Source organism: Anolis carolinensis, chromosome 1 (assembly GCF_035594765.1).
Source record: "Anolis carolinensis isolate JA03-04 chromosome 1, rAnoCar3.1.pri, whole genome shotgun sequence".
Classification (NCBI taxonomy): Eukaryota; Metazoa; Chordata; class Lepidosauria; order Squamata; family Dactyloidae; genus Anolis; species Anolis carolinensis.
Genome location: NC_085841.1, coordinates 15854587 through 15879962, shown reverse-complemented (window position 1 = coordinate 15879962; position 25376 = coordinate 15854587). Strand labels below are relative to the sequence as shown.

The following is a 25376-nucleotide window of genomic DNA, read 5'->3' as shown; positions in this document are numbered from 1 at the left end:
ATGGATGCTTCCCCTTCACTTCGGGAGGAATTGGGGCAGGGCCAAGCCAGCATCTTTTGATGGCGCTTGGCAGGCCCTGTCCAGAGGAGGGAAAAGGAGCCATAAAAACCCTAATGTGATGAGGCCACAAATCTGTCAGTTTCATTTTCTTTCACATTTCAATTCAGTGAACTTTCGTAAGTTCAGATAAAGAATAATCCAGACAATAAAGGAGACTGGTGGAACTCTTTGATAAAAGTATTTTGCTTGTTGTGCCATAAATTTGGATACAAAAAAAATTCACTGGATTCAAAAATCCCCACCAAAATGAAAGCTTTTTACCTTCTGAAGATTTTTTTGCAAGAACACATTTTCTTAAGAATTTACATATTTTTATTCTTATGGGGTATTTTGAATAAATAACGTGCACACAAAACTATGTGTGCATTTAAAAATGTGAATGACAAAAGGTTCACATTTATATGTGAAAAAGTTCACATATATGCCTCACAACCTCTGAGAATGCCTGCCATAGATATGGGCGAAACGTCAGGAGAGAATACTTCTGGAACATGGCCATACTGCCCGGAAAACACACAACAACCTGGTTCACATTTAGGGAACAAATGCATTCAATAACATTCAAAGTGGCAATTCACTGGTCTGTAAAGTATTGTCTGCTTGTCTATGTTTAATTTCTAGGAAGTTGCAAAAATGGTTATTAAAATGTTTGGAAAATATGTTATCAATCTCTGTTGCTCTAGAAAAAAATACTGGTCATCTAAGAACTAGCACTTTAGTGAATGAGGGAAATGGGAGTATTAGAAAAAACATGCAGAAATTATGCTGAAGGTGTAAAAATGTATGAATTCTTCCATGCAAACCTGCATCCACACATCTCACAAGTCAATATGAAAAAAGAATTCATTTACCTTCTCTGGTAAGATTTAGAGAAACTCAATGAAACAGAGAATGAAGTATTTTCACATTTCTAGCCACAAGCAAATTAACCCTGTTTTGAGATTCTGCAAGATCTACTCCTCATCTTCGGGTAGCTGGAACGAATGCTTTAAATTAACAGTCAACTCATGTCATTGTAAAGAGATAGATGTCACTGCTGGGGATGCTTACTAGAGGATAAGACACATTTTTCAGAGCTCAGAAACCATAAAGTCCCCTTAAATATTGCTCTCCTGAATGCAAGCAGGAAGCGAATGTAGTATGATTTATGGGCTGCTCTCTTTGGAGCTGATTGCAGGTAGAACACCCACTTTCTCCAATCAAATCTGCATTGTAATGCCTAGAAATCAATTATATGCAAGAAGCAATTACCTGTTTTTAAGCACAGGGTAATTTGTTTCCTCTGCAACATAAGCATGCAAAACACATCAACAATACACTTGCCAGGCTCCTTGCTCAGAACTGGAGCAGCCAGTTCAGTAAATGGAAGTGGATTTATCATATACGTGTGTGTGCTTGCCTTCAATTCACCTGTCAACTTACAGTGACCCAATGAATTTAATGGGTTTTTTTTCTTAAAATAGAAAAACTTAGAGGTGGCTTTTGCCTTTCTCTGAAACTAAGCTCACACCAACTAGTGTTCCTTCAGGATCTGACATTTAAGTACTCACCACAACTTTATCATACACTTTTATAGAGTCTGGGAGATGCTACTGTATCATCCAGATCTTTTATAGATACTTTATTTCATGATCTAAAAATAAAGGATGTATAAAGGGTCTGAGGGATACAGCAGTATCCTCATCTCAAAGCCATCTTTTTTCTGGCACAGGTAACATAAGAAACTTTATAGTAGGGATGGAAAGAATAGTCACTGAAGCATAGTTCACAGTACAAAGTGATTAATATTTTCCTGGCTGTGCATTGATGAGTATTGTGCATTGGTTGGACAATGTTGGAATTTATTAATGGGATGTTATTGTGGAACCATTGCATAACTCTGTGAGTGGAAAGTTACTCTTTGTTTTGTCAACATACCATAGCTCATTCCCTCCTTTAGCTTAATGCTTTCATTCCATTCCCCCTTCTCATATGAAAATCCTCTCATTTGACTTGATATCCCTGCATTTTTTTAAATGTATGTTGGTGTAATGTAGTAAGTAATGTGTTACTTACTTAATTGGTGTTACCAGGTTTTTAAAAATGCCTAGAATCCTATAGGGGCAATATGCTTTCGCAAGAATACTTGCACAAGTAGCTGCACTTTTTGAAAGGTTGGTTGTGTAAACTTGATTGTTGGTACAATCAATCATGCACACACACCCTTCACCACTCTTGGGGGGGAGAAATAATCGAGACCACAGTACCCTCTGAACTCTTGATTAAACAGAGGAAAGATTCTGTAAAACTAGGCAAAAACATATTTTTGATATTATAGAATTTGGCTAGCTCAGATGTATTATAAACTGATATCCTAGAAGCATAAACTGTAGATCATGCCCTTTGCACATCTTGTTCAAGCCCATGTTGGACAAATAAGTGCTTGGATAGGCGGCTGCCAATGTGTAGAAATCCACAGCAGAAGTTGAACATTTAAATCTGCACCAAGGACCACACTTACACAACCTCTCAAGAAGCACAACTCTTAAAGACACCAGATTCTATCTGATCTTGGAAGTTAAGCAGGGTCAGCCCTGATAAGTACTTGGATTTCTTAATTTGTTGTGTCAGCAGAGAATTGAGAATACAGTTATAATGCATAAAAAAAACACAAACCAAGTTAAAAAATTGACATTATACTAAATTTCCTTTGACCAGAAGCTGGCCACTTGGAGTGCCTCTGTTGTTGCTGTAAGAATGTCCTCCATTGTGCATGTGGCATGGCTCAGACTGCATTATAGTAGGTGGTCTGTGGTTTGCTCTTTTCTCCACCCTCACATGCTATGGACTTCACATGGGGACATGAGAGAAGCCTCCCTGCAGGATGGTAACACATCCGGGCCTTCCCTGGGTAATGTCTTTGTAGAGGGCCGATTCTCTCACACCAGAAGCGACTTGCAGTATGCAACCAAACAAACACGTACTTGGATGGGAGACTGCCAATGAATACCAGGTGCTGTGGGCCATATTTCAGGGGAAGCACCACTTCTGAATGTTCATTTCCTAAGAATCTCTTATAAAATTCATGTGGACGCCATCTGTTAACCTAAAGGGGCCTGTGCGTGCATACACACATGACACCACACTCATATAGACTATAATTTTAGTTCACATGCAGACAGATCCTCAAACAGAGCTGAGTAAATGCCTTTCTTTGTTTCATACAGCTTAGAATCATAGAATCATAGAGTTGGAAGAGACCTCATGGGCCATCCAATCCAACCCCCTGCAAGAAGCAGGAAAATCTCATTCAAAGCACCCCCGACAGATGGCCATCCAGCCTCTGCTTAAAAGGCTCCAAAGAAGGAGTCTCCACCACAATCCAGAGCAGAGAGTTCCACTGCTGGACAGCTCTCACAGTGAGAAAGTTCTTCCTGATGTTCAGGTGGAATCTCCTTTCCTGTAGTTTGAAGCCATTGTTCCACAGACTAGGAGATCTGCAAACAGATCCTCAAACAGAGCTGAGTAAATCCCTTTCTTTGTTTCATGCAACTTATTGCTCTTTTGACTGAAGTCCTCAAAACAGCTAAGAGTATTAATAAAATACAAAGGAAAAAAAAGCACACAAACAAAAACAAAATCAGTGAAAAAATTAGTTTAATTGGAAATTAAGAAGATATTTTGCTTAGCTGACATCTAAAGAATACAGTAAGTTAACCAGCAGTCCAATTTCTATTTTCCCAGTGGGGATTTAAATTTGACTTCATTGGTCCTTGTCCAGTAAACAGGATGACACAATAGCTAGGACTGAGGTTTTAATGTGATACAGTAATCGGTCAATATGCTTGGGACTGATATGGAAAGCTGCAGTTCTGTTTACTGGAAGAAAGTCAAAAGTTTTATCACTGAGTTTACTATCAGATTTTTTTCGGCAGAGATGTCAGCGCAAGTTGTCCCAAGGCAATACGGGGTCTTGACAAAAGACTGTTAATAGGGTTGTTGTATGTCTTTCGGGCTGTGTGGCCATGTTCCAGAAGCATTCTCTCCTGACGTTTCGCCCACATCTATGGCAGGCATCCTCAGAGGTTGTGAGGTATGGATAAACTAAGTCAGGAAAGGAAAGAATATATATCTGTGTAGAGTCCAAGGTGTGGCAAGAGTTCTTTGTCACTGGGAGCCAGCATTAATGTTTCAGTTAATCACCCTAATTGGCACTGGAAATGTTTTGTCCCTTGCCTGGGGGCATCCTTTGTTCAGTCAAGTCCTCATTGTGTTGGTTCCCATCTACTGTTTTGATTTTGGAGTTTTGTAATACTGGTAGCCAGATTTTGTTCATTTTCATGGTTTCTTCCTTTCTGTTGAAGTTGTCCACATGCTTGTGGATTTCAATGGCTTCTCTGTGTAGTCTGACATGATAGTTGTTAGAATGGTCCAGCATTTTTGTGTTCTCAAATAGTATTCTGTGTCCAGGCTGGTTCATCAAATGCTCTGCTATGGCTGATTTCTCTGGTTGAATTAGTCTGCAGTGCCTTTCATGTTCTTTGACTCTTGTTTGGGCGCTGCGTTTGGTGGTCCCTATGTAGACTTGTCCACAGCTGCATGGTATCCGGTAGACTCCTGCAGAAGAGAGAGGATCCCTCTTGTCCTTCGCTGACCGTAGCATTTGTTGGATTTTCTTCGTGGGTCTGTAGATAGTTTGTAGGTTGTGCTTCTTCATCAGCTTCCCTATGCGGTCAGTAGTTCCCTTGAACTACAGGCCAATGGATACTCCACCACAGACATCAGAAGAGCTGCAAGGCCAAGAACAAGCCATGAGAGTCAAGACAAAGATCCACCCAGAGGAAAGGTGTTCTTACCATACATCAAGGGAACTACTGACCGCATAGGGAAGCTGATGAAGAAGCACAACCTACAAACTATCTACAGACCCACGAAGAAAATCCAACAAATGCTACGGTCAGCGAAGGACAAGAGGGATCCTCTCTCTTCTGCAGGAGTCTACCGGATACCATGCAGCTGTGGACAAGTCTACATAGGGACCACCAAACGCAGCGCCCAAACAAGAGTCAAAGAACATGAAAGGCACTGCAGACTAATTCAACCAGAGAAATCAGCCATAGCAGAGCATTTGATGAACCAGCCTGGACACAGAATACTATTTGAGAACACAAAAATGCTGGACCATTCTAACAACTATCATGTCAGACTACACAGAGAAGCCATTGAAATCCACAAGCATGTGGACAACTTCAACAGAAAGGAAGAAACCATGAAAATGAACAAAATCTGGCTACCAGTATTACAAAACTCCAAAATCAAAACAGTAGATGGGAACCAACACAATGAGGACTTGACTGAACAAAGGATGCCCCCAGGCAAGGGACAAAACATTTCCAGTGCCAATTAGGGTGATTAACTGAAACATTAATGCTGGCTCCCAGTGACAAAGAACTCTTGCCACACCTTGGACTCTACACAGATATATATTCTTTCCTTTCCTGACTTAGTTTATCCATACCTCACAACCTCTGAGGATGCCTGCCATAGATGTGGGCAAAACGTCAGGAGAGAATGCTTCTGGAACATGGCCACACAGCCCGAAAGACATACAACAACCCTGTGATTCTGGCCATGAAAGCCTTCGACAACAGACTGTTAATAGTCTGGTGATGTGCTTCCAATTATCACTATGAGGGGCCAAGAAAGCTAGGTGATGACTAGAGAAGATGAGTCATCCAGATCCCATCCCTGACAATCTTTATTTCAGAGACAGGAGCAAGCCTTCAGTGTGTGTGCCAACTCAGCATGCAGTTTGAATCAAATGGAAATGAATAACAGGCACAAGTAGCTTGTTTTAGGAAGTGTCTACTTCAATAATATATGTAGTTGACATGGAATCTGAAAGAGGTGTGCTGGCTGGGTGGCCTGCTTGTCTACAAAGTAGCTCTTAGGGAAGCCACAGGCTTCCATAACAGTACAAGCCCAAGTTAACTACAGTACAAACCTGTTATCTATGGATTTAAGTGCCTAAAATATCCCTCTTGCAAGTGTTTGTTGGCCTCTGTAAATCTTCCAGTATTAGTCTATTATATGCTTTCAGCCCAAGTATAATCAAAATATAGGGTCATGTGTCCAGAGTGGGTGGGTTGGGTTCTTGAAACATATCCCATGCTGATAAAGTCTGTATATATTTTAAAGACAAGGAGCCGTCAACTGATGCCTTCTGTACATTACTTGTGACTAGGTGAGCGAGAGCTTGCTGAGAAGCATTCCCGGTGACCAATCTCTAGCCTTTTAAAAAACCCTTCTCCTACAATATTACAAAGCCTACAGAGGGGAGATAAAATAGGGAACAGATCTCATAGCAAAATACCAGTTTAGAGATTCTCTGTAAAAAAAAAAAAATCTCTTTACATAGAGAAATCCAGGCAAAAGACTATCAGAGTTCTACTCTCAAATTAATTTTCCACAGGTGAAAGTGGGGATTTTTACATAGGGGAACATTTAATTATGAAATTTCTTTGTCTGCATCAAAAAGGGGCACATGCCCCAGATAACATCACATATATTTCCTAGATGTGGAGATGGACCCAAGGAGAAAACCTATCTGAAGACCTTTTTGCTTCAACTGCCACATGGAACTGTTGCTTTTCTCCCTAGAAAACAAATATGACAACAGTGAACTTTGTCTATTGAAGGATTTAAGCCTGGCCTCCACATGTGCTCAACTTGGTACTTGTGATTGTTATTTGAAAGAAACACTCAGCAACCATGGTTGATACTTAATATGTCATACTTAACATTAACACCATGGCTGCCCTTTGTGACATCCCTCTTCAAAAATCACCAGCATCTTCCCCTCTAATATCAAATTAGAGCTCAGATTTTGATCCCAGAACCTGTAAAACTTAGGGGCTAGAATAGTTTTTATTTGGCTACCCCATATTTTCTTGAAAATGAACTTCAATAGTACCACCAATGCCCCCACCAGCCAGCCCTCCCCCACCCCCAGGAAACCTTCATCTGGAAAAGCTGGATTCCATCACATGGAGAGGTAGAGTATGAATAGTCAGCTCACCAGAGCCACCATTTCTGCATCCATGGATGGTTGGAAAATAACCCTCCAAAAAAAAATCCAAAAAAGCCATTCTTGATTATTTTATATAAGCTTCACCTTTTTACTATGCCATAGACCATGGGACTTGAGCATCCATGGTTTTCATGTCCACATGGGTCCTGGAACCAACCCCAAGGGCCCACTGTATAACAATAACAGCGAAGCTAACTTTGTTCATATACACATGACACAATTTGCTTCTTGGTATAGAACAGCACTACATCAATCTCTCTCCCTTTCTCTGTGTGCTTATTAAAAAGCACATTACAATCTGAGCTTGGTGATCATTATGTTCAAATTTGCCTAGGATTGGTCTGTAGCTCTTTAATGATCTCTTAGCCTGCCAGGTATACAGGGCAAGGAATGCTTTCTATTCTTCTTAAAAACAGCAGTAAATGAGCAAAGACAGTGTGAACTTCTTCAGTCAAATGGAACTGGTAACATAGGCACTGAAAAAGAAAGACCAGCCAACACTTTTAGCACCTCTTTAGCAGCAAGGGGTGCTCTCAGTGAGCAATTAAAGAAGTGTGCTTTTAGTGCTTCAGGCCCACAATGTCAGATCAGTCACTGTATGAGCAATTTGTCTTGGAATATGTTCTGACAATATGTGATGTGAGTACTGTGAAGACCAAGGTACCCACATCCCAACATACTGTGAAATGCAAAAGAAAAGGGAATAAATCAAGTGACCATACTTTAATGGGGATGTGTGCAAGAGAGAAAAGGAAAACTCTAACAGAAGATTGAGCCTCTGAAAATATATCTGAGGGCACTTCCAGACAACCTCATAATTCGGTACAAATAAGTGGGGCAAAAAATTGTGGTACCTGATGGCAAGTCCAAATATGGAGCTGTCAGTCCTGGTAATTGCTCCCCTGCCAACCTGACACATTCATTTGTAGCAGCTTTTAGAAATCTGTGAGATGGACAGGGGACATCTGGTGGAAGCTTGATTTTTTTTCTTAAAAAATGACGCTCCAAAATATGCTGGACTTCATAAGCACTGATGTGGATATCTGAATGTGCACACAAGCAGATTTCTTGTCATTATCTCTCCTCATCCTCCTGCTACCTTTACTTCTTCCTTTTTGAACCCTGTTTCCCTTTGGGGTCACTTGCCTCCCATGCTGGTGCCCACTGTATAAATTCAAGCCCTGTTTTAATTTCATAAAAATCAGAACAAAAGAATAGCTGCAGTGAGTTATCATAGGAATTGCTTTCCTCTTGTGCTTCCATTTAGCCACCTGTGTGTCCAAGACTCCATTTGTTTACAGCCCTCATCAGTTGTTTTGGGATTTTAAAATGCGGACATGTGCTAGAGAAATCCACACCAGTGTATAGGAATAAAGTCACAAGTTTTCATTGAGTGTAGGGATATACAGTCATGCGAATAGGCACACTTTTCAGCCACAATTGGATTTTAAGTACATCTTTTTAACATATGTTTTTGGCCATTAATGCAATCCAGTGTACATTTTTGACAAACGTAATTTAGCTAACCCCCCCTTTCTCCTGGTTCCTTCCATATTTTAGGGCCTGTGTATAAGGGCTCTGATACTTCCAAAACACTGGTGTTTCCATCTGATCATATTGTAATATTGAAGAAATTAAATATGCAGGCAGTTAGGCTATGGAAAGAATGATGGCTATTCATGTGCATAGGGAAAAAATCCTAGAACTGGTCATCAATTCTCACACACAGCATGATAGGAATCCTTCATCTGGTTTAAGCCACAAATGATATAAATACGTTTTCAACCAGGTGATAGCGTAAGTTTTTTTAAAAAATTAATTGTAGTTCAGAAAATCCAGATTTCAGTTTCTTTTTGAGGCTATCAATGCTGCAAAATTATAGCAGCTTAACACCACTTTAATGTCCATAGCTCCATCCTATGGAATACAGGGAATTGTAATTTATCGGGCATCAAGGCTCTCTGACAGAGAAGGCTAAATATCTCACAAAACTATAAATCCCCAAATCTCATAGCATCAAGGCACAGCAATTAAACTGGTGTCAAATTGCTATAATTGTGCTTTGTGGAACCAGCCTTTGGATTTTTTTCATTCTATGATGAACAGGTCACGGTCTGTGCAAAAATAATAAATGGACAATAATATCTGATTGGTATATCAACCTAGGTAATGCAGACCAGGAAAAGTTGTAAACAAATTCATATATGCCATGATATGCAACCATTGTTTAATTGCAACTGTAGTTAATTTAATAAATACAGCCATACCCAAACAAATACAGCTGCTCTTTTGCATTTAAGAACCCTATCAAATTGGTATTTGCCCTCAGAAGCAAGTCTCAATCAGATTGATGAGATTTCATCTCTGGTCCAAATTGGACAGAATTCTTAAACAGTTATTTGGATTGAGATGAAAACAAGGAGCTGATTTTGATATTGGTGCCAGAAATATTGCTACTCTAGTATGTGTACAATCAAAGCAACTCACATATTATGAACAACTTTGCTTGTTATGGGAACCACATGGAGAACCTGCCACCAAATATCTTTTCCAGGGCTTTCAATAATCCTAGGGTGAACAGGTGAATATGAAAAAAGAATAAATATGATCTGGAGTGAAGATGGAGTGTCTAAGCTCTGGTACCTGAAATAATCAGCACCAATCTTTGATTCAGGAGCACCCAACATGTGCTGTGACTGACTATATCTTTTGTTGTTATTATGTGTCTCAAGTCAACTTCAACTTGGAGCCCCTGGTGGCGCAGTGGGTTAAACCCATTGTGCTGGCAGCTGATCAAAAGGTTGGCGGTTCAAATCCAGGGAGCGGGGTGAGCTCCAATTTGTCATGTGGGGACATGAGAGAAACCTCCCACAGGATGGTAAAACATCCAGGCGTCTCCCTAGGCAATGTTTTAGATGGGCAGCTTCTTAAGTCCCTCCTGACACAAAAAAACCACTTCAACTTGTAGCAACCTTACAATTAGGTATTTTGTGACAAGATTTGCCCATAGGGGGGCTTACCATTTCTTTCCACTGAAGCTGAGAGGTTGTAACTTGGCCAAAGTACTTCACATAGTTTTCATGGTTGAACATGAATTCAAATCATGCTTTGTTGAAGTGTTTGTCCTATACTCAAAACACTATACTATTATTGCTCTCAGGTTCCTAACAGTGAGCTTTTTTTTAAAAAAAAAACATATTTCATGACTTTCATGAGCAGACTCAAATTCCAACAAATTTGGACCCATCCAAAAGAGATTTATGTTGTATCATAACTCCTCTTTTCTTTTTGACTGTATCTCATTCACCATACTATGAGACCCATATTATGATCCTCAAAGAGTGTTGCAACATTTTAACAACTAACAAATTTTATTTCACAGACACTTCCATGGAGCCCAGCCCAGTTCTTCTAGGCATCTGAATAAGTGACCTATGGGCCAAAAAGGTTTACACGAAATAAAACTAATTAATCTAGAAAGTGCCACAAAATTCACTTACTGCAACTGGACAACATTGTAATTGCTCAAAATTCTTGCACTTTTGTTACTGGTTTTGCTGTTGTTATTATTGTTTTGTGACGTAGTTGAGGGAAAAAGCTCTGCTATTCCAACACTTTAGACAGTGATATAGCTTATTCCTTTGCCTCTTCTCATGCTTAATATCCCTTAATTTGGACTACTATAAAAGGTGGCATTGTATAATTCCACCTCCCCATGATTACTGGAGAGAAAGAAAGACAGGAAAAAAATCCTGTTTGGATTCTGCTGTGTTTTACTTCTTGGCAAGCACACTATGAAAGTAGATCTTTGGAAAACACTCGATAGTATTTTCTTTGAAACAGGGCTTACTGTGATTAATGAAGCAAGCAGAGGTTCTGTGGAGGTCAGGCTCACTCAGTGTTTCCACCTGCAATTCCTCTGGGGTAGGAAGGAGGTAGAACGGAAATGGGGATAACTCAGTAAATTGAAAAATGACATGTTTGTCTGCCTTTCAAAATCTTGGACACTAATGTACTACCAGGGTAGCATAGTGGTTCAAGTGTTCTACTAAGAGACTGGGATTTGAATCTTCACTTGGGGATGAAACCCATTGACTGACCTTGGTCAAACCATGTTTCCTAGGTCTCAGAGGAAGGCAAAGGCAAGCCCACTCTGAGCAAATCTTGCCAAATCACCATAAGTTAGAAACGACTTGATGGCACACCACCATCACAATGTATAAGGGCTCTTAAGTGAAAGCACACTTTATCTTTTGGCATACCTTTCCATTTGCAATTGGGGCTTTATATTCTTGTTTTACATTTTCCCCAACAGTGCCCGTGAGTGGCTCTCCTCCAATTAAAATACTTCAGACAAGAACATTCTACATTTGTTTCCCATCATCACATGTGTAGAGATTACTACCATTTGTTGGGGGCTGCCTAGACTGGTGTTTTACAAGCTTGATATCTCTCAACATCTGGGGATGACAACTGACTGAGGCTATTTTTTACAGCTTGTGAAAGTGGTTTTAGAGTCTACAATGTCCAGAATATCTTATTCAGTGTGTCTATGGCAATTTTTGTCCAATTCTTTCTGCCATTTTCAAGCTCTGCTCTAATGTTCTACTAAAGGTTGTGCTATCCTGCTGGTGATGGAAATGCCTTTGATTGAATTGATAAGGGGAATGTTAATTTATTGCTGTTTTATTGATGCATTTTATATACTTGCTCTGATAAGGTTGCAAACTACTTGGGGTGCACTGCATATAGAAAGATTGTATACAGATATGTGTATCGATTCTTTGTTGAATTCTGTTTGTGGAATAGGACAATCACACCATCTTCAGACATGATGGGGAAACCCTTTGAGCTAAAAATGAAGTCACTGTTTTATTCAAAAGGTGAAACTTCTCCCTGTTGTCCAAAGAAGGAACTGTATATTTTCCCCCTGGGGTCAGATGTCTTAGGGCCCTTTCGTACAGCCATATAACCCAAAATATCAAGGAAGAAAATCCCATAATATCTGCTTTGAACTGGGTTATCTGAGTCCGCATTGCCAAATATTCTAGTTCAAAGCAGGTAAGGTGGATTTTATTCAGCTGTGTGGAAGGGGCCTTAGCTCCGCATTCGAAACTTGTTCACCTGAGTGCATTCCACACTTAGATAAGAATGTGTATCTATCGCTCTCTCATTCCCCATATTGTAGAGGGGAATATGGAACTGAGGCCTCTTCCACACATCTGAATAAAACCCCACATTATCTGCTTTGAACTGGAATATATGGTAGTGGGGACTCAGACAACCCAATGCAAATCAGATACTTTGGGGTTTTCTGCCTTGATATTCTGGGTTTTATGGCTGCGTAGAATGGCTGAGTTAACTATTATCTTTTAGTAATTTCATGTTCGAACCTTGGACGCAGGCCTTCCAGGCTCTGAAGCCCCTTTCACACAGCTGTATAAAATCCACAATGAACTGGATTATATGGCAGTGTGGACTCAGATAATCCAGTTCAAAGCAGATATTGTGGATTATCTGCCTTGATATAATGGGTTATATGGCTGTGTGGAAGGGCCCTGATTTGTAGTCTCTTCCAACAGAAATAGAAAATTTCTTTCCATAAATGGTATCTTTAAAAAAAACATAAACTTATAACACTTTGCATACTCACAGGGGGTGGACTGGATGGCCCATGAGGTCTCTTCCAACTCTACTATTCTATGATTCTATGATTCACAAGTTTTCATTGTCATAAAATTTTGTGGGCAGATGAAGTGCAGTCTCCAATGATAGATATTTGTATACTTAATATTTTAGAGGGAGAAAGAGAAGCCGTGAGAGGTAGAATAGAGATGGAAAAGGTGCCAGCATAGTAATGGCCTTAACAATCACAGATAAGAGTTGTTTCATAGTCAGTAGGAGATAACAAGTGCACATCTTAATAATGGCCTCTAGAATCATTCTAGAAGACTTGATTGGTTACAAATGCAGACAAACGTATGGTAGGTAAGAAGACTGATACATGCATGGCTAGGACAAGTGTTCATCTAAGCCTTTTTAGGTTCTAATAGAAGTTTGAAAGAAGATTGTAATCTACAGTAGTTTTTCAAGAGGAACTAGAATTTGGGAATAACTGGTCTACAAATAGACACAGTTTGGTGTGGGACTGTAATCAGAAGAATCATAGATAAAATACTAGTAAATGATCCAAACAACTGACACATAGCAAGCTATACTATGATTATAATATAGGCCAACCTGCAAAGATGAAATAGTAGACCAAGCAGTGAGATTAAAAGCCATTCTCTATTCAAGCAAAGTCTTGCTGTATTCCATTGGAAACATGTGATGACATATTTTGAAGCTAAAAGTTCAGGAATCCAGTACTACTGAATTTCTTTTAATGCAATATTCAATATATGTGTGTGTGTGTGAACATTTATGGCATGCCTGAAATATTCTCCTGATTATATGAAAGATAGATTGATGTTATATACTCCATCCTTGTAAAATATGTGTGTCAATTTATAATATAGATGACATTTTTGCTTAGCATTCAGTATGAATTGCAACTAAACGTATTTTCCATGAATATGTGCTTTTCTCATAAGTTAGTAAAGATATATGGGTTTTTTATTTTTTATTTTTAATTAATTAAGTGTGTGTAGTCTTTGGGTGTAGTATATTTTCATATATAACTAAAGACAGCATTCCTTGCTGTATTAATCAGAATTAGTCAGAAGTTTGCAATGGTTTCCAAAGCCCCTTTCTCCAAACTCCTTCCAGGAATATAAATAAGATGTAATTACAGTGTGTTTCACCAAGTCCAAATCAGACAGGCCCTTGGTGACCCCTGTGGTACTCCGTTTCCAGCACTATCCAGATGCTCAGTGTTTTTCAGTACCTGTCTCTAATTTTTCTTTCAGTTGGAGTGCAACAGTTCAAGCACTTCTGTCAGCCTGTCCTAGAATCCCATTAATCCTCCCACATAGCTCAGCCCCCAGACTGGCAAGACAGGAGAAAAGGAAATCTAAGACCTTTACCCATCTACATCAATCATTAGGACTACTGACCTCACTCTCCTGCCCCGACTGTTGTTATCAGGCACTAAAGTTAGCTCTCAGTAAGATATATGGATGTTCAGAATGTACAATACCTAGGGCTGCAGTACAACAGAACTAGCAAAATATGGTATAGATTTCAGGATTAGGAAGGAAGGAAGGAAGGAATTTTTGTGTGTGTTAGGAGTGACTTGAGAAACTGCAAGTCCCTTCTTGTGTGAGAGAATTGGCCATCTGCAAGGACATTGCCCAGGGGATGCCTGGATATTTTGATGTTTTTACCATCTTTGTGAGAGGCGTCTCTCATGTCCTTGTATGGAGCTGGAGCTGATAGTGAGAGCTCATCTGCGCTCTCCCCAGGTTGGATTCGGACCGGCAACCTTCAGGTCAGCAACCCAGCCTTAAAGTCATCAGTCTTGCTGGCACAAAGGTTTAACCCACTGTGCCACCTGGGGCTCCAAGGGAGAAATGAAGAAAGGAAAGACGCGGCAACTACATACTCTCCATCATTTCACAGATGAAAATTGGGGCAGGTATGGGAAATTTTTGGTGGGTTTAATATATAAGAAAATAGTAGAAAACCAATATAATTTGAAATGAACATTGATTGAGGTCAGAAAAAGAGGAACTTAATAGTAATGAGAAGGACATTTAACACTGGGTGTAAACAATAAAAAATCAAACACCTAAGGATTCAAGAAACACAACATAAAATATTGAATAGTATCGAACCCCAAATCAACTAGTGCATATAACTAAATCCACATCAAAATAATGTTGCCGTAAATATGGTGGAACAGTTACCTTTATGTATATGTGATAGGATTGTGATAAGATACAAAAATTCCATAATAAAATAAAGAGTGAGATGGGAGAAATTTCAGGGCTAAAAGTAGAGCTGAATAAAAACATTTTTTTTACCCAAAGAATATAAGTTAAAGGTAGCAATAAAGAATGGATATTGTAAAATATATGATGGAAGCAGTCTGAGCAAGAGTGGCCATGGGCTTGAAAGAGCAAAGAAAATGGGAAATAAAAATACTTTTAATACTTAGTGAATTATATGCTTCAGGACTATATTTCTGAAAGAAGAATCAAATACATGAATAGTCATCCCACTGAGAACTGGAATTTGAAATGGAAAATTTTGATAGCCAGAGTCAAAGCAAAAAGTATAAGGAACTACAATCGATCAATTAAAATAATATTGGAAATAGAGATACAACTGTTCTTGGAGGGTGTGGAGTGAGAGGGGTAAAACTGATTGATATAAAAGTAGTAGAGATATGTATGGAAACTGAAAGGTCAAGAGAATAGGATATACCAAAACGAATGAGAATTTAATGGAAAATTATTTTCTGTTTATTTATTCTGACTTTTCAGTGATGTGATTGTGAATTGTGATATCTTATATACATATTCAAATTTTAAATAATTTAAAATGGAAGAACATACAAGCTAGAATGTACTGGGGCAGTTTGCTTTTGTTTCAGCCTATTGGGAAGGGCAAGATTATTCACTTTTCTACTCCCCTTGACTGAGTTAACTGAGTGGACATTACTTTTACACTTCCAACACAGTTTGCTTCCATTGAAAAAAGCCAAGACAAAAGGAGGGAATTCGGAAGAAGAAACTGAAATTGAGACATTACAAAAGCAGCTGAAAAAGCAGGATGGTATTGACAAACTAGGAAACCTGGATCATAAGTAGGTGCTTTTGGGTCAGTCATGTATTCCCTCTGTAACCTACCTCTAGATGTTGTGAGGAGAAAGGAAAAAAGTGGAAGAAATTAGCCTTGCACTCATGGGATATAAATGCAGCTAATAAGCTGTTTTGCAAGTTTTATTAGATGACCTTTATCTTCTTCTTCAGAATTATAAAAAAACATTATAGGTTGTGCTGTGTATTATTTCCATGAGACTATTGTGCCCTTCGATGCTAAATCACATGACTAGCAGGGACCAGATAATATTTTGAGCCTTTTGCCAGAATATCATCACACCGTTAACCCAAACATGGAATCTTTGGCCCTTTGGATGTTTTGGCTTACAAGTCACATTATAAAGCACATTATATAATTATCCATACACAATATAAGGGGTTGAGAGAGCTATAAAGCAAAACATTGAGCAACACAATAGTTCTACACTCTGTTTGTATGATTTGCAATGTAGAAACCTTCCCTCATTCAGAAAATGACCTATTTGTTTGTACGATGTGTACTTGTTGATCATTTCTAATATGCTGTCTACCACCTTGGTTGTTTCAGATGTTTGTAGAACATGAGAATTAATATATTACAAATAAATGAATGATGCATAATTCATGCACTCTTTTCTGCAGACAAACAGGAACCACATTTGCTTTATTTATCCCCAGAGATTTTTGTTCCAGACAGTGCAAGGAAGCTTGCAGAGCTAAACCTGTGAATATGGTCAAACTCACTGTTCATTATTATCAGCAGTTTGCATTCCAAGGGAAACAAGACTGAGTTGAAAATTACAGCAAACACAGCTCTTTATCAGCTAATGATGGCTTTCATCTGCGGGAAGTAAGTGTACTTCTTCATATCTTTTGACAGTAAGCTTCCATTTCCTTATTTTGGAGAAAATGTCACTCAATATTACATTGAAGATGACAATTATTTCCTCATCAAGATGATATAGAGAATGGAGGGGGTAAGAAAAGAGAACGTGAAAGCTGGAACCCTTTTTTTACATTGTACAGCAAAAGGTAATAATTCAACCTAAGGAGTTAAAATAACCTAATGAATAATTTAGTTGAGACAGTTCAGGTTGAGATAGGAGAAGAGGAGAGAAACAGAGATGCTACATTATGTCTGAATTGATCCTCCATATTACAGGCAGGTTGACTCTGAATATTGGAGTGACTGAATGATTGGCCTTTGCTGTATATTTGCAAGCTCCTCAAGATAGCAGCATGATCTAGTGTTTTGAGCATGGGATTACAATTCAGGGTTTGATTCTTAGCTCAGGTTGATTCCACCACTAGCAGTCCAAGAAAACTCTGTGACAAGTTCACCTTAGGGTTGGATAAATTGGGAATGACTTGAAGGCACACAACAACAACATTATCATCAACATCAGTGCCCCTCAAAAGCATATGAAACAGATTTCAATGGAAGCAAAACCCACAATACACAGATCTGCCGTTTGGCAGAGAGCTTGGAAACCCAATGCTAAGTTCACCTTAGGGTCACCATAGGTCAGAAATGACTTGAAGGCACACAACAACAATACTCCTCAAAAACATCTGAATAAGCTACTGATAGAAGCATACCTCAGGACTAGGTGAATCTGTTACCAGAGAGTTTGGAAAGGTTATTCTTTTGGATTTCGGCTAACAAAAACCCTTAACCACTTGGCTGTGAATTTTGAGTAACATGGTCAATTTATGGATCTAATTAGGACTGCAGAACACACAAGAGACATATGATACATCTTGGCCACCCTTTGGGATTAACACGGTCTTCAAAACATTTTTAAGAGATTTTAATGTATTTCCCATTAATCTGGGCAACCAGTCTTCCTCCTCTTCTACCTTTTTCTACTCTTCCAACAACAACAATACATGGATCTACTCAGAGGATTCCCCCCAAAAGCTCCAAGAGATTTACTCATTGTAACAGAATCTAAGGTAGCAGCCAACAAAAAAGCATGCAATTCTGAGGAAGAGCTTAAGAAAAACATTATTCAGAATGAGTGGTTTGGGGTCAGCTCTAATGTGAGCTGACACTGAATTTCTGCTCTCCACCCCTGTGGAAATAGTACTGAGGCATAAGTCCCTTTTCATCTATCATCCTTACTGTCATTGTGGCAAAACTCCCTGAACCCGACAAAAAAAACTGGTGAATTACTGTTAGTCAGAAGCAATGAGAAAGCTGGTCACAGAGCCATAGCTTACTGCAAGGCATTCCCTTTTTTGCTTAAGGCATGTCTGCACCACAGCTTCTTGAAAAACTAGGCAAGATAATATTAGAGTTTGCTAAAGAAGACAAAGAGACACTTTCTTCCACATTGTTAAGTATGCAGATCACACAGCTAATACAGATACTAAAGCAATCATGCTTGGTAGAAGGTCTGGCAAGTTACACAACTTGTAAATAAACTTGTAAATAAAGTTCCAAATCTATCACGGAGAAGCAATAATCCCCTTCAGAAAGTTGAGTTTTGTACTGAAAGGAGAGACTAGAGATGTCATTAAGCATCTGATGGTTCTATTTGTTGCTCAAACTTTGAATTAATTTATGTTTTTGAGATGTTTTTGTTATAATCGCAGCCTATTGAAAGATGTTATTGAATCCACTCCAAGTTTATATTAAAAAAAAACAGGAATAGTGCTTTTAGGGTGGCTCTACATTGTAGAATTAATGCAGTGTGACACCACTTTAACAGCCATGGTTCAATGCTATGGGATCCTCAGAGTTGTAGTTTTACAAGGTTTTTTGCCTTACCTACTAAAGTGTGAGTGCTGGTGCCCCATCAAACCACTACTCTCAGGATCCTATACCATTGAGCCATGGCAGTTCAAGTGGTCTCAGGGTTCATTAATTATTGGAGTATATGCATCCTTAGAAATCATATTTTCATCATGAGAAGTTTTCAGTAAATATAACCTGTTTAATGTTTGGCAAATATGCAATGCAGATAGAAGAGACTACTTGACTTGTCACAACACATTGCTTCAAATTGATTTTATTCTACTTTCCCCAATTGGTCCCAGGTGATTGTCAAGTCCAGCTTAGGATCAATAGGTCTGTTTCCCATTGATAGCCACCATGTAAAACAATGAGGCACATCCCTTCTTCAGTAAACGGAGAAGCAAACACCAGGGCAGATGAGGTTGGTGAAGAAATTAAGGAATAGTTCAAAATAAACCATGCTAGACTTATTTCAGGCTATCATTTCAAAAGCCAGGAAAGCTGCTCATTAGGGCTTCACTCATTAGGGATGCAAGTGTCAGCAATGACAAAAAGGCACACTGAGATGGGGATCAAAATATCAGTCACAAAAAGCAACACTAGCACATGATTATATAACAGCAAAGATATCAACAAGATATTTCTCCATGTCTGTGCACAATTATACACAAAGTGTGGCTAGCTTTGAAGAAATCAGTAATGGCTAGTGGCCTATGCGTAGGAAAATAAATGTGGGAGATATATGGTGCATCTACATGGTAGAAATAATGTAGTTTGGCACCACTTTAACTCCCATGGCTCAACACTATAGAATCAAGGGAGCTGTAACCTTACAAGCTCTTTGGCCTTCTCTGACAAAAGGCCAAAGACAAAGTGCCAGCATTGAGCTATGGCTGTTAAAGTGGTATCAAACTGCATTCATTGTACAGTGCAAACACACCCATACTCTAAACAGTAGACTGGAATTTAAAACTCAGTGTAGATTCACCAGACTATTGGTGGGGAAAGCCATCAGCTGTCACTGGTAACCAGCCTGAATGTTATTGTTGCCTAATCTCAGGGATCATAATCTGGAAGTACAGAGCTTTGCGTTTTGTATTGTTTGAATTATTTTTATTTGCTCATTGGTTTGAGAGCCCTTGTGGGCTAGGAGATGATACAGAAAATGTCTAGAATCTAGATAAATACAATTGTGTCATTGTTTGATAGAGACGTTTGGAGGTTCAATGGGGAGCCTTCTTTCTCCCTTTACAGATGAAGGAAAAGGGAGAATCATATTACAGTATAGTCTCGTTTATCCAGCATAAATGGGCCAGCAGAACATTGGATAAGAGAAAATGTTGGATAATAAGGAGGGATTAAGGAAAAGCCTATTAAATGTCAAATTATGTTGTGATTTTACAAATTAAGCACCAAAACATCATGTTTTACAACAAATCAACAGAAAAAGCAGTTCAATGCACTGTAATGTTATGTAGCAATTACTGTATTTATGAATTTATCAAAACATCGCAATGCATTGAATACATTGACTACTAAAACACTGACTACAAAAAAATTGACTACAAATAAAGATAGAATTGCTGTCTAGAGAAACAGCTATGGATCCGTGCGGGAGGCAGACTGTGTTAGATAATACAGAATGTTGGATGAGTGAAGGTTGGATAAGAGAGACTCTACTGCCCGGGCTGTGGCGCAAGCTGGTGAGCAGCCAGCTGCAGCCAGCTGAGACCAATCACTCTGACCAAGAGGTCATGAGTTCGAGGCCAGCTCAGAGTCTGCGTTTGTCTTTGTTCTATGTCAAGGCATTGAATGTTTGCCTTATATGTGTAATGTGATCCGCCCTGAGTCCCCTTCGGGGTGAGAAAGGTGGAATATAAATACTGTAAATAAATAAATAAATACTGTAGTTGCTTTACAGTTTAGAGATGCTCTCCAAATTGCAATAGCCTGAGAAAGATCATGGCCCATTCTCTTGAAGTGGGAAAAGGCTTTCATTGTTGCCTACTGCAGTTTGAAGATTTTGTGAAAGTAGCAGAGATATGACAATTTGACTCAGCAGTAATTTGTGCATTGAATTCTGGCTGTGTTGCAAAGGGTGAAGGTCCTGTAGCTTTTAACAGGGATTGGTGCCAAGAGGTAAAGCGGTCACAAAGGAAGAGGAGGATGGGAAAAATAATATAGCCTGAGCTCATATTCACTAGTAGACCCCTGTTTATACCACAGACTAATCCAAAGAAACGGACTTTCATACTTACCTGGATAGGGTCGGGATTCAGCTTTTGCAAAAAGAGCAGCAATGTCTAAATCAAAAGATAACAAAAAATGAAATCAAACAAATAATTACTGAGCGGAGAATGAAGTAAACAAATGTCAAAGCCCTAGTCTGTAAAAGCTTTTCTGGGGAATTCTATAAGCAATTCAAGTCCTTTCTGATATCATTTAACGTCACTGTAACATTATAGTGGGGCAGAGAGGGAGTGTTACACTGTTTATCTGCATATATCTATATAGTTATACAGTAGAGTCTCACTTATCCAAGCTAAGCGGGCTGGCAGAACCTTGGATAAGCGAATATCTTGGATAATAAGGAGAGATTAAGGAAAAGTCTATTAAACATCAAATTAGGTTATGATTTTACAAATTAAGCACCAAAACATCATGTTATACAACAAATTTGACAGAAAAAGTAGTTCAATACGCAGTAATGTTATGTTGTAATTACTGTATTTACGAATTTAGCACCAAAATATCATGATATATTGAAAACATTGACTACAAAAATGCCTTGGATAATCCAGAACGTTGGATAAGCGAGTCTTGGATAAGTGAGACTCTACTGTATATCAAAATTTGCTCATGGTAATACCTGCACCAGGAAAAAACTCATTGGCTTTGGGGGTCATACAGACTCCCTTGATTTCTTAAACTAAATTTCTGAGATTTCCAATTTTTGCCAGATCACTAAGAATTCATCTATACTGTAGAAATAATGCAGTGTGACACTAATTTAACTGCCATATGTGACCTGTGGATAGGTTAAGGGAGAGAAGAGAGAAGAGTATCTATGCTGACTCGGGCCACCACCATTTCCGCATTCAGCAATTGAAAGAGGCCATAAGTAACACCATGGAGGGAGGGAGGGAGCAGACCTATACATTAGTATATAGGATATTCTTGTTTTAGAATCCAACATTTTTCTTATATTGATGTTACATCTCTCCTTTTTCGGTTATTCTGATTGCAATGGCATTTTGTATTTAAAAACAATCTGTTGAGGACTCTGAAGGATAAACCCACTCATCCCAATAAAAAATAAAGGAGAAGATAGGACATGCACCAACACACGCACACACGCACACACACATGCTGAGAGTGACAATGAAATGATTTTATAAGAAATTTACTCTGTATTTTCTTTATTGCTGTTGCTGAAACAAATCAAAAAGAGATAAAGTGGTTCCAATCTCATGCATTAGCGATAATGAAAGCAACATACTTTTCAGAAACAAACTCAGTGGAGTGGAGAAATAAAAATCTGTAGCCAGAGGGAACCTGCTAATCCAGTCATTTTTTCTCTCTCTCCTTCTCTACTCATTGAATAACCTCTTTCTTCCTTTCTCTTGTAGTTTTAGCTGCACCACAGCTAATACAAAAACAGCAATAAACGCTTTCAGATACATCCCTTCATTAAGAGTAACTTCAGCCTCAGAAAAAGACCAAAACAACATCCTCTGAACAAATTTTGCACAAAGAAATCTCCAAAAGCCCATAATAGTCTGCTTTAGAGTTACCATAAGGCAGAAGTGACTTAAAAGCAAACAACAACAAGAAAGATGACCCACAATGATTTCTGACCACCCTATAGAACGGGATGACATAATGGGTTTCCTGGAAATCTCATCATGTTGTTCTATTCTTTCAAATTCCATCTGTATCTTTCCATTCTTGCCTTGATTGATTTTTAAGATTCTTCAGCCAGCTTCCTGTTAGTAACACATGCAAGCATAAGAAGTCTATGTTGGTAATCATAGTATCTTGGCCTGTGGTCATCTGGTGGACACTTTCCCCTATATGCTTGTCAAGAGTCAGACGCCAATTAGCGAACAAAAATAGAGTTTATTCAGCAGATAAGCCAAAAAGTAATGTTAACACAGAAAAAACCTTGAAACACTTCACTATCAGTGCTTCAAGAGCAGTTCAAACAAAAATATAATTCAGCAACACAAGCAGGTAAAAACAAAGCTAAACAAACTTAGTGCAAACTGCACTTTCTGAGTCCAAGCCCTGCCAGCCGGCTCTGTAGTTTTCAAAGGAACAGTTCCCAAAAGAAAACACCAAATTGGTCAGGAAACAAACAAACAAACTAAGAATGCAGTAGGCTGCTTCCACAATGTGGATAAAGCCGAAGGTTCCAAAAGGATGGTGAAAAGACGTCATCCGGGATTCCAAGGTCAGGTCAGGAGATAACAGCGGTGTCCAAAGAGAAAGCCAGAAGTCAAAGCCGATAGTAGTCATCAATCACAGGGCGAAGGCAGTAGCAAGGTCAAATTCCGATCCAAGGTCTGAAGAGGGTGCAGTCATCCAAAACAGGTCCACTATAAGACACAGCGAGAGCCAAGCTAGGTGATAACAGCAGATTCAAATCATAGTCCAAGTCCAGTCTTCATGGAAACACAGAGATCCCAATGGCGCCTCAGCAACACCTTGCCACATGCAAAGTGCAGTGGCCAAACATTCCCATTTTATTCCCCTTCCTCCTGGGTGACCAAACACTCACACCCAAACACCAGGTGTCCCAAATCTACTCAGAGTCTGAGCTCCACACAGCTAGACCTCGTGGATCTGGAGTACCTAGCAATTCGTCGGAGTCCCAATCATCCTGCCCACACTTAGCCCCATGAACACTTAAAGAACCATCCTCCCTTCTCCAAGCATCCCAATTGGGATCAGCTCCTGCAGAAACCCCAGGTCCAGAAGTATCCATAGACCCCAAATCCCCAGACATCTCCGGTGGCTGTGCCCATTCAGTGCCCGCTTCCCCAGCCACCACCTGTTCCTCAGCATCCATCTCCCCATCTGAATCTTCCTCAGAAGATCCCCCATATAGCTCTCTAAGTCGCTTCCTGCGCAACTCCTCCAGTGAACCCTCATCACGAGGGTTTTTTCTTCCTCTTCGAATTCCATCCCCATCAACCATAATCCCCGAAGGCGCAGTCACAACAATGCTTGCACACATTTTCTGATTGTCGCAGAAACCGGTGTCACCATCCTCAGACACCATCCATTACAACAAATGTAACCCTAAAGGACTTGTGATTTTGCAACCAATAGCCTCTTCAAACAGGAATTCTGTGAGTGGTGAGGACTCCATAGGATCAGAGAGGTATTTGGCTATGCCATTTAGTCAGATGTATGACATCATCTGCTGAGACTCTGGAAAATGTTGGTGGAAGATGTCTTTTTCTACTATATCTTACAGCTAGATACCTCTGCAGTCCCCTCCTTTTTCCACCACCCACATAATGCCTTTTCATGGGGCTATTGAATCAGAAAAATTGGTCCATGGGGAGAATAAGCAAGGAGACATAGTAGAGTTTCACCTGTGGTACCCTATGTTGGTAAATGGAGTAGCTTGGTCATCTGCATACAATTTAATACAATTCCACCTGTTTTCTTCCTGTTTCTATTTTGCAAGACTTAATGTGTTTTCAACCAATGAGGAAATTCATGTGTAGTCTCCTAATGTATGTCTTTTAAAACACAGGTTTTTTACTATACTTTCTCTCATTTGCATAGGACTCATTTCATAATAGAAAAACTGAAAAATAAATAATTCCAATTTTTTTTAACCTATGAGAACCCTTGTCTAGGAATCTCTAATCTTCCAACTTCAATTTTCTATTGAAAGTCGACCATATGTAATGTAATATTACTAATAATATTACCATATAATGATATAGTACAATATAGTAATTTAATGCTTATATTGTGCTATGCTAATAATATATTGTATGTACATTTGATTTGTAAGCCACTCTGAGTCCCCTTCGGGGTGAAAAGAGCGGGATATAAATGTAGCAAATAAATAAATAAATATGTGCTCGAGAGCTATGAATGTTAGAGAAGTTTTCCCTTTAGTGATCTCTATGTCCTCCAGCACAGTTCATCTGCTAGAGCTTGACCATAGAGTTGGAGGACCTAAAGATTACTGAATTTGCAAAAGTTAAACCTGCAAATGTATATATATATGGTATGTATATGTTGCTCCTCAGTAATTAAAATGTGATTGGGCACACAAATACACATTTTAAACTATCCACATTTATTTGTAACTATTTTTTTGGGGAAAAGAAAAATGCATGCATATTTTTACTAATAATCCCTAAAACCATAAATTGGATTTAAAAAAGATTAATGCTTTTCCAAACTTAGATCAAGTATAAATGGATTTGCAGGGAATTTCAGAGTAAGCCCTGGCAAAACTGGATGCTTTCCCAAAGAAATCAGATTTTCCTTTCATGGCAGTGACGGAGATGGTCTCTTTGTCAGTGGATTCAGATGCCATCTTTGATCTTATCTCACAATGCTCTAGATATGCTGGCTAGAGGATTATGGGAAAAGTATTCTGAAAAGGGAACATTTCCATACTCTGATTTGAAGCTTACTTTTGCATGACATGAGAAGAAACCACTGAAAGACTCTATTAATCTCCCAAATAAATCCAATCAATAATTACAATGCTGAAAGATCATGTTTCATA

The 25376-nt window shown here is 39.0% G+C and overlaps 1 protein-coding gene across 37 annotated transcripts in view; it reads right to left on the bottom strand.

Moving 5' to 3' along the window:
* Window positions 1-25376, bottom strand: part of nrxn1 (neurexin 1) — a 1150439-nt gene that overhangs the window by 869535 nt on the left and 255528 nt on the right. For 25 of the 37 annotated variants that reach the window (XM_062968862.1, XM_062968856.1, XM_062968858.1 and 22 more), the window contains one exon: window positions 20872-20916. The exons of the other annotated variants lie outside the window; for them this stretch is intronic. In XM_062968862.1, the coding sequence (XP_062824932.1) occupies window positions 20872-20916 (45 nt within the window). The remainder of the gene's footprint in view (window positions 1-20871; window positions 20917-25376) is intronic. 37 annotated transcript variants of the gene reach the window in all.